The 10,752-nt window shown below is 29.4% G+C and overlaps 1 protein-coding gene across 1 annotated transcript; it reads right to left on the reverse strand.

Annotated features, from left to right (window-relative positions):
* Positions 1-1,516: 1,516 nt before the first annotated feature.
* Positions 1,517-7,759, reverse strand: LOC101494817 (phosphoethanolamine N-methyltransferase-like). The gene is made up of 12 exons (XM_004503211.4): positions 7,567-7,759; positions 7,359-7,477; positions 5,865-6,002; positions 5,611-5,748; positions 5,003-5,146; positions 4,476-4,586; positions 4,233-4,374; positions 2,859-3,139; positions 2,288-2,449; positions 2,127-2,180; positions 1,962-2,036; positions 1,517-1,870 (listed from the first exon to the last, which is right to left on the reverse strand). Exons 1-12 carry the CDS (start codon positions 7,574-7,576, stop codon positions 1,772-1,774), a joined length of 1,473 nt encoding a protein of 490 aa, XP_004503268.1. The 5' UTR covers positions 7,577-7,759; the 3' UTR covers positions 1,517-1,771.
* Between the last annotated feature and the right edge of the window lie 2,993 nt (positions 7,760-10,752).

The raw sequence follows: 10,752 nt of genomic DNA on the forward strand, positions 1-10,752 counted from the left end.
ATCTATTGGTATGATTTTAGAAATAATTACAGTAAAAATTAAACATGTTTAACGATTTAACTTCTGCTTTACTGAAAATGTATATAAATTAAATTTATAAATCAATTATATTGGACTTCAATGACAAGTTTTATAAGGTATGTTGGAGAGATAGTGTCCGTTAAAAAAATAGAATATATAGAGATAACATTTATATTAGGTGACTCTCTATTAACCAAAGACTTGACACATAGGTGATCATATTACTTACTTGCAATGTTGTTGTTATTTCAAGATGTTTTTATAAGTGAGAGTGCATTTTTTGTATCTCCTATATTTTGTTGATTTTGATATAATCGCTAATGTATTGGATGTTCAAATATTGAATTTGAACGTAAATAACTTGAGTTTTATCTTACTAAAATTTTCAACTGAATCAGTTGAAAATAAATATGATTTATAGAATGTATTTCATGAAATTTTCATGTCACTCATCCATATTCATCTATGTCATTATATGTATTGGATATTCAAATATTGAATTTGAACATAAATAACTTGAGTTTCATCTCAGTAAAAATTTCAATTGAACCAGTTGAAAATAAATATAATTTATAGAATATATTTCACGAAATTTTCATATCACTTATTCATATTCATCTATGTCATTATGTGCATTGATGTGGTGATCAGAGTTTAATAACCTTATATATCAGTAATATCAACAACAATAGTTCCATTATTGATGTATTTTTTAAGGATCTATTATTGATTTATAAAGTGAACTAAATTGTAAAGGTAAAATCTAAAGATAGATAACATTTACATACACACAAATTCTTGAAGTATTATCCAAGTGATAAATTATTGAAATATTTGTATTTGATATTTTATCAAATAAGAGTTTTAATTAATCGATGATCAAATAAAATAATAGACTAATTAGATAATTAATATAAAACTTAATACGAGTAAATGCCACTAATAATTTTTTTCAAAATCATGAAAATCTTAATTGGTCGTTACTTCATATATAGATTATAGTCCTTAGTATATCATATTATACACAACACAAGTGTTTTCACTGCATCTAACAAGCATCCAAGACATATAACATTGATTGAAGAAGAACCACAAACATAGGAGTGTTCAAGATCAGTCTCTCTGTGATTCATGATTATCCGCAGTGATTTCAAACACAAATTTAAGTATTTCTAATATTTTTTATATCCAATCATGTAATAGATCTTAAAATTTTATATTTGTTGTTGATGATTTGAATATTTAAGTTTAGACATTACTATATATATATGGAAATACCCGCGCGTAAATAGCAATTAATAGTGAAGAGAAGAAGGTATTAGAAAGCGAATGCCAAAAGAGTGCTGTTGGTAGCACTCCTTTAAATGAAAGGGAAGCCGATTGAAATCATTACTAGTTGGTTTCTACAACAAGGAAGAAAGGGGGAACGTGTTTTCTTCTCAAAGTTCCGTTCCAAACGAGGAGAACATTTACCACTGAATCAAGTAAAACAGGATACTGAAATAAACTTTTAGCATAGAGCCTCAAATGCAAAGTTAACAACAGCGCATCCAAACCGAGGAGCACGCTCTCTTCACGGGTGTCTATGATAATAATAGCATTCCCAAAACACGATTTTTTGTTCAAGATTACATGTAACGAATACCTGTAATTATTCAAAGCATTATTTGGAAAACTAATTTCACACGGAACTCAATATGATATAACTAGAACTAGAACAGGATAATTGATGAGAGACTAATGAAGCGTATCATTTTTTCTTGGCAATGAACAAGCCCCACTTCTGCTCTCCACATTCACCCCTGATCTGCTTCCCCTTCCATCTCTCCACAATTTCATTGTAGTCATCCTGAAAGCAATTAAAACTTTTAAATTAAGGAAAACACATACCTCAATAAACTATCACAAAAGTCACCTTCGAAACATAATGAGAAACTCACATCGCTTAATTCACAGATAAAATCGTCCTTCTTGCTCTCAAGAGCAATTAGCTCCTGCTCCAGTGTTTTCACGAACTAAATCCCACAAGTAATAAAGTTATTAGAACATGAGAAGGACAATAAAAAATGCAAATGCCAAGCAAACTAGCATAGGGTGAAACAAACCTGATCAGTTCTATCCTCAACAACAACAACATCAAATCCAGCGTTCTCCAGCATCTGCAGATTAGTTAGAACACAAGGAGATTGTCATGCAACAGAAACTTAAACTCAAGTAGTGTCAGCCGAAACCAAATGGATGAAAGAGAATCAGATGATGAAAGGACCTGCTCATATTCTTTCATATCATGGATATGGTATCCTCCTTCCTTAATGTACTTGGCAAATTCTGAAGATGGACTTCCAGCACATTTGCAGTAATCAGTAATTAGAAGTTGACCTCCGGGTTTCAACCACTTGTAAAATGATCTGAACAACGTTGATTTGTCCTGCATTAATCCAAAGTAAAATGCAGAAAACAAATGTCAATATTTTCAAGAATATCAAACAAAATAAAATAAAATGAAAATATTAAATTAAAATCCACAAGGAGACCAATGGTTTGTTTAACTTGCAAGGGTAAAAACTGAGAAGGAATAACATTTATGGGTAATAAGGTGGATGGCCACTGCAGAACCACTTTCAACCCAGAGTATAGGAATTCTTTTATTCCAAGCAATGGTCAAGGAGTAAGGATATCCCAATTGATAATGTACCTCGTGCTACTAAAAATAAATAACCAAGATGCTTACAATGACATAAACCTACGAAAATAAAGCTACCAAACTATTCAATGCTCTAAAGCTTCACTCTACTAGTTCGACAATTTAATTAAGGGTAAAGGGGATAATTCCTTACTTTTATGTATAACATGGAATCACGAGTGTAGATTACATCAAATGTCTTCTCAGGATATGTTTTTTTAGAACAATCGGCACAATCAAATTCAACCGTGTATTTCAGTCCGATAGCCCGTTCAATAGCATGGGAAATCATATTTATGGAGAGGTCAACGCCAACAACCTCAACATCAAAATTTTCAGCCATGTAGAAATCACCACCGCCAACACCACAACCAACATCCAGTACTTTCTGACCAGGTTTGAGTTCCAGCTTTGCTACAAGTTCCTTTGTCGTTTCTGTCCAAGCATTAACCAACTCATCGGGGTTAGAAACACAAAAACAATATGTTGAAATAAAAGAACTTAGCCTTGGAGATTCTGATCGGGATGATAGATTCTTCAAATGAAAAAAGAAAGAATTCCAAGTATGGCATCATATTTGTTCTTAGAATGCTGAGCAGTTGATGCATCATATTAGAAATAATAAGACAAATAAAATAAAGTTGACACAGTTGAATTTAAAAAAAATAAAAATAAAAATAGTAGATTTCATTGCAGATTGGTCTCTCTATTTCTACAAATTCATAAAATTGATTTCATATTTTAAAAGTTGACAATTTTTGTCTCTCCCTCAAAAGTTTGAAAAAAAAATGACGATTTAACATATTCTAAATGATGTGGCACACGATTTCCAGAACTATCTAAATGCATTAATTATTCATATGTCACTAAGTATATTACAAAAATGAAATTTTTTTGAAGTTGAAACTTAAGTTTTTTTAAAGTTTTATTGCGATTTCTTAAGTGTTAATCATTTTACATCATTGTATCATATGTCACGTTATTTAAAGTAATTGTCATTATTTAGTCAAAAAATCAGAATGAGTGACCAAAACTGTCATATTTTAAAATAAGAGAACCAATTTCATGAACTAATAAAAATAGAGAGATTAAAACTGCAATAAGGCCAAAATAGTAACATAAGAGCAATTATACTTGAATAGTGACAAAGAGGTACATTTGACATATTTCTCAAAATTCTAGGCAAAGATATAAATTATATTATAATTATGGGAAGAAGAATAATGAAATACCAAATTGCACATTTATGGAGTATATATACTAGATATACCAAAATTAAAATAAAATGATAATATAGTAAAGTGGTGGAATTCTTGTGCACACGTGCATTATCTCATGAATCTACAATAATTTTGAACACCTGTCACTACTGTGTTCTTAGGCAAAGGAAGTGTCGTAATACTTTGTAATCGTGAAGCAAATTACTAAATAGCAAGTCAGCCAGTCGGGTATGGTATTCATTAGACCGGGTAAATGATCATTCTTCTATGTCAATTTGAAGGGGAGAAAGGAAAATATAAAGGCATACCAAGTCCTCCGGTGCTTATAAAGCCTTGGCCATACACACGCTCATATCGTAAAATACTCTTCTCGCTATATTCAACTCTATCTAAGAACTTCTGGAACCCCCTATCATCTTGGGACCTGACTTTCTGCCATATCCAGCAAATCTGCATCGTAGAAATATTAATGCCCGTATGTATACATAAGTCAATTGGATAAGCTAAATTCACGATAATAGTTATGAAAAATGGAAATCATGTTTCATTACCTGGTTTTGATTCTTCTTATTTCGAACATATGCTCCAATGCATTTACAGCCCACAAGAGAAAGTTCAAAGGAGTTCCCAGAGCTATCACTCATATGGCATTCTTTAAATACCTGCATAAATATAGGAGAGGACAGATCGAAGTTACCAAACCAACAGGGTATTATTTGCTTGTAAAATACAATCCAATGAGAGCTCAACATTATCCTCCGGCACTTCTAATCCAATGAATATTCAACACATCAAATAAATGCCCAAAGAAAACTAAGTCTGGAAAATTTTTAACAGGAGACACCGACCGTAAAATTTGGTAAAGGTACCCGTGACCATTTGCCCGTCTTTACCATCAAAAAACACTTCCATTAATTGGGTTCAAATATATTTTGAATCTTCTTTATTTAATCAAAAGGTTCTATCTCTATAAAATAGAAATCATACACTAAAATGAGCTCAAAGTTGATGTGAATCTCTTTTTAATCAAACAATAATCTTGCACATAGGAAAGGAGAGGTAACTGCAAAGAACAAACCTTTGTGTAAAATCTGGGTTCCCTGTAGTGAGTAGGATTGTAATTTCGCTTTGAATCTCCAGATTGGTGGAAACAAGATTCTCGGAAGAATATATATCCATCATCTTTTAACCATTTCATCATTCTTTCTGCTAAGTTCTCAACCTGAAGCACCAAGGGAAAAATAAAAGGTTAGTGATATGAAGCTACAAAAGTCACGTTTCTTCAAATGAAATATTTATTTTCCAAATCAAATGCATGATCATCAATGAAAACTTGTCGGTTGATCAGCACCATGTCCTTAACAAAGAGTAGCAGAAATACTACACAGTTTTCCCCAATAATTGAGATTAAACAAATTCTCTGATGATACTAGAATAATTATTTGCAAAGAAATTAAAATTTATCCTTGCTTAGTTAATTAACGAGATCTTGAATTCACGGATACCACAAAACACTAATAGAAGATACACAGAAAAACACCAAAGTTGATTTTATATTTTACAGCCTGTTTATTATCAGTTGGGCCCATGAGTCATTACTCCACAGTTCATACATCCTGTTGACTTCAAAGTACCTGAATTGAAAATAAAATTATGAAAATTTTGTATGAAATAAACAAAACTGACCTCATTATCTGAAAGATACATTAGTAGCCAATTTGAGAAAATCACATCAACAGATCCTTCAGAAACTTTCATGTTTGGAGATGTGACATCAGCACACAAAAACTTGGCATTTTTGTAGTGTCCATTAATGCTTTCATTCTGCAGAACATTATGAGTGATTCAGGTTACATCACGATGAGTGTGCCGTGTGCGTGCGCGCACACGTGTGTGCATCAACCATATCATTTCTCAGAATAGTAAGACAGTAAATTGACCTTCTTTATTGCACTCTCAATGAAGTCAACAGCCAGCAATTGACCAGCTTTCTGGGCCAACTCTCCAGTAAATCTTCCAATACCAGCACCAAGCTCAATAACTGATTTTCCTTCATATGCTGGTAGAAGGGAAAGTACCTGTGTAAATTAAAAACAGATGAGTACAAAAGCACTCTGACTATAAAAAAAATGAAGTAACCGGAAAGGGACAATGAAGAAAATACATAAAGAAATTCACAGGCCTCTTTTATTAAAATATATAGGTGAAATTTGATGCTTCTTAGTTAAAAAAAATTATCTCTTTTCCTGTTTTCATACTTGTGATTTTGATTACACTATGAATTGGATTGGTACATTATTGAGTGTCATTCTTTGATATTGCAAGCAGTAAAAGAGGCATGTGAAAAGGCAAAAATAGGAATCCAAAGTTCAAAGGGCAGAAGTTTCAAAATGGTGGGAAAAGGCAGAGCACAGTACTACAATAACGAGTGAGCATAGAATAAAAAATAGTACATATGATTTTCTGGGTTCAAAACAACTGTACGTCTTGCTAGAGCCACACAACATATCTTCCATGGCAAACATATTACCAACTGACTTAAGGGGTGAATGTAACTGAATATTTGTCGCATTTGTGAAGAGTATAATATGATTATTTTTCAAGCAAAAACAAATGTACTATTAAGAAATGTGCGAGTCTGAGAATAGAGAATGCTCTTGAGAGAAGGGTAAACCCAAACCTCACAATCACAAACCCATATATGGAGTGTTAATATTATTTCCACCTCTAACACTTTCACATGCTATGCCCTCGTGTATGTGTGTATGAGCTGTGAATTGACACCATTGAAAATTAAAACCAGTCATATGCTCATAAATCAAGTGGATGATTTTCACACAAAATCTACTATCTACTATTATTAAATTTGAAAGTTCCAATTATAGATCTAGCCTCTAGAATTGTAGATCATAATATAAAATTTCAGATAATTCCAAAACAGTTTTGCAGTTCATTTATAAACTATATATATATATCCAAAATCAATGTAAAACATATGTTCAAAATACACGTAAATATAAGCTTTTTTAATAACAGAACAGAATGGATGGGTATAATTTAACGAGAAAAAAAAACGACATTTGATATAAAATGATCGAGGTCAGTGATAAGTTTAAGAAGTAGCGGAATAGCTTAAATCACCATCCAATATCAATGGATGAACTAGACACAACAGAGCTTAATGAGTTGATACTGATTGTGAAGTAAGAACATCACAAAATGAATTAACCAGCAAGTAGAGTGAGGAACACAGCACAAGGATGCTGCGATTCAAAGATCCGATAATGGATCTACTATTATTACGATTAAATAATAACACGAGAGAGCGTTAATTATTACTACATTTGAGTACAAAAGCTAACAATATAATTACATTAATTAATTAATTAATTAAGAATGAAAAAATGTACATAATAAATCTGAAAAAAAAGGACCTCGGGTCTTTCTTCTTTGTCTAGATCGGAAGCTTTGGAGTCGAGCATCATTGCCTCAACAGACAGATCGGCACAATGCTGAACCCAGTAAGATTTCTGAATTTCACGCTCATCTATACCTGCAAAATCAAATTCAACAAAATGCAAGTTGAATATAGAAATACATGAATTATGAGATGAAGAGGAATGAGAAGAAGAAATGATTAACCTGAAGTCATGGTGGTGATGGCAGAAGAATGAAATGGTTTAGGTGTGAGAAGAAAAAGAAGAAAAGTTTAACTGCCTTCGATAGCGATACGAGACCTTGAGAAACTCCTGGAGCTTCGGTTAAAGGCTCTTCCTCTTTGCTGCATTAACAATAATAATAAGTACTAACTCTTTTCCCACCCTGCACTGCCCTGCTTCCTTATAACCATTACCTCCATTTATAGACACCCTTCGTTCCACCCAAATATAATAATTAAATAAATATTTTAACCTATGGTTAAGGTATTTTTATTATTTTTTTCATAAAGAAATTTAGATCACGAGATGAGTTTTCCATCCAACTTTAGAGGAAACCTTTTGATTTATAATGAGATTTCCATTTATATCCTTACAATCACCCAACCAATATCAAAATTTATGCTTAACTTTTAAAAAATTTGTAATTTATAATTTAATTATAAAGATATTTTTCATAATCACTATCTTATAATCTTCCAACATATTTACTTAAGTTGAAAAAAATATGTATCATCTCATTGAAATAATGGTAAGTAATTATAATGAAATATCTTAAATGATATAATCGATTAAATTAAAAAAAATATTTGCTCACTTATTCAAGTGCTATTAAGTAATTATAATCAAATATCTTAATTGGTATTAATTTTTCGTATAAATATAAACATAATTAATTAATAATACATGTTAAAAATAGAGTGTGATGTTATAGATTGACATTTAACACACATCAATCATTTTCATAAGGACGTATATATTATAATAATAAAAAATTAAAAATACCACATGTTATATTTTTATTAAATGTGATTAAAATTTTAATTTACACTAAAAATCGTTTTAACAATTCATATTATTATTTTATCTGTTAAAAATTATGGTTAATTTAATCTATTTTTTAATGTAATAAAAATTAACTATATTTTAAAAATATTATATATTATATATTTTCATTTAATAATCATATAAGAGACATTGTTGATTGAATGATATTTAGAAATAATATATTAGTTAAATTTTTGGTGTTGCGTGTTCGAGTCTTAAAGTTTTTGTTTGTTATTAGAAAGAAAAAAATAGTGATATTTTTTTTTTTGTAATTTTGTTTACAATCATAATTTTTTTACATTTAAATTCGGAATAATATTAAAATAAATAATTCAAAATTGTATTGATATATTATTAATTGATCTGTATAGAAACAAAAGATTCTTGATCCAATCGACGGAAAGAAACAAACGATTATTGAACGGAATCTATCAGGATCTCTTACTGCCAATGGTTCATCGCCACGTGGTTTCGCAGTCGCATCACGATCTTTTGTCTTCTTTGACAAACACATACACTAGAATCTAATGAATCAAAAAATAACCAATAACTGTTACATCCACAAGAGGCACGGATGATTTCAATATATTTTCTTTTGTAAAGATGATTGAGACCATTTTAAAGAAAAAAATATATATCTTAACTTATACAACATCAAAACCAAATATAAATGTAACACGAAAATATTAACAACAATTCTAAGAGCGTTAAAAAACATAAATGTACAAAAGTCTTCTATAGCTATAAATACAACGAAATTTATATTGTAATACAATTTATAATTAAAAAAGAAACTCTCACGTGCTCTATAATCCCACATATAAATGATATTATTACAATAATTTATTTTAATAAATGTCAAATTACAGCTGTAAATTTTTCATGTTAAAAATATAATTAACAAATGATATGCAAAATTATGATCTTTCTTACTTTTATCGAATCAAACATTAATTTTACTTTTATTTAATCTTTCTTTTTGTTTGAGTGTTATTTTTTAGGAAAAAGTTTTATTTTAAAATAAATATTATTTATAATTTTCAATATTTTTAATTATTTTTTTAATATATTATTTAATTATTACTATATACATAACTTTAAAAATATTATTATATTTTATATTGATAATAGTAAAAAATGTTAAAAATTAAGATTAGTAATTTGATAAAATAAATATATGTATACAAACTTTAAACTACATTTATTATGAGAGAGAGAGAATAAATGAGTTTTGATCTCATTATGAAAACCTAACTCAAAAAAATGTATAAAGAAAATACGTAGACAAAACATTTATACTTCTCACCAGATTTAATTTCTCAAAAGTATTGTCTGAATAAATTTTGTAAAATTAATTTTCGTTAAAAGTGAATTCAATGTAAAATGATTTATATTTATATATGTTTTAGTAACAATAAGATTAATAAATAAATTTTAATGTAAAAATTACGTTTGAATTCAAAAATTATAAATCATAATTTTAATTTAAAATTAATTTTAAAAGTAGAATCAATTTTATTACACAATATTCAAACATAATGAAATCAATTTTACAACTTGGGAACTCTAAAATTAAATTTAACCTCTCAAAAATTAAAATCATATTTAAACCGCAATTCCTCATATCATATAAGTTGATGCAAACTTACCGGACACCATATATCTACCAGGAGTTGGTCAAATATTCATGGAAAATACAATTGATCTGTCTAATACGATAAATTAACTTTTTAATTATCATTTTTATTTATATTTAATTTTAAATAATAATATGTTACTTTGCCAAATTTTTAAATCTTCATTCTAACTGAAAACAAAAAATCTTCTGTTAATTCCTTCCAATGTTGTACTTTTAGCAATAGTGTCAATTGTATTTGGTTTGAGGGTTTCGCCCTGTTCAACATGTTATACTCATGGACATAAAAATAAAATACTTGGGTTTATCCTCTCAAACAAAAGTCTAATACAATTTGTTAAATTTAATTGACCAACAAAATAACACTTCTTTTTAATGCGACGACAATCTAATTTCAATGCGGTTTCAATTTTGACTGGATGTTGTTAATGGGTCTAGAGACCCTGTTATTTCCTGAAAATAGAAAATATTAGATCCACACTCATCACTGAAGAATAATACACGTATTCCTCTACAACTACGACCATTGAAAACAGCAGAAGCAACTAAAAATTAATTCACTCTAATATTCCATTGCTTCATTTATTTAGTATACTTTGCTTCCTATCAAAATTTAGCAACGCATGATCTGAATGGACAATAGCCTTCTAAGAAATTAACTGTTAAAACTTACAGGGTTTAGATTGTCTAACTTTGGCTTCTCTACTT

Source organism: Cicer arietinum, chromosome 6 (genome assembly GCF_000331145.2).
Source record: "Cicer arietinum cultivar CDC Frontier isolate Library 1 chromosome 6, Cicar.CDCFrontier_v2.0, whole genome shotgun sequence".
Classification (NCBI taxonomy): Eukaryota; Viridiplantae; Streptophyta; class Magnoliopsida; order Fabales; family Fabaceae; genus Cicer; species Cicer arietinum.

Coding starts and splice junctions, on each gene's coding strand:
- LOC101494817 (XM_004503211.4), bottom strand. Junction 5,749..5,864: donor TTGAGAGTGCAATAAAGAAG/GTCAATTTACTG, acceptor AATGTTCTGCAG/AATGAAAGCATTAATGGACA. Junction 2,181..2,287: donor ATATGAAAGAATATGAGCAG/GTCCTTTCATCA, acceptor ACTAATCTGCAG/ATGCTGGAGAACGCTGGATT.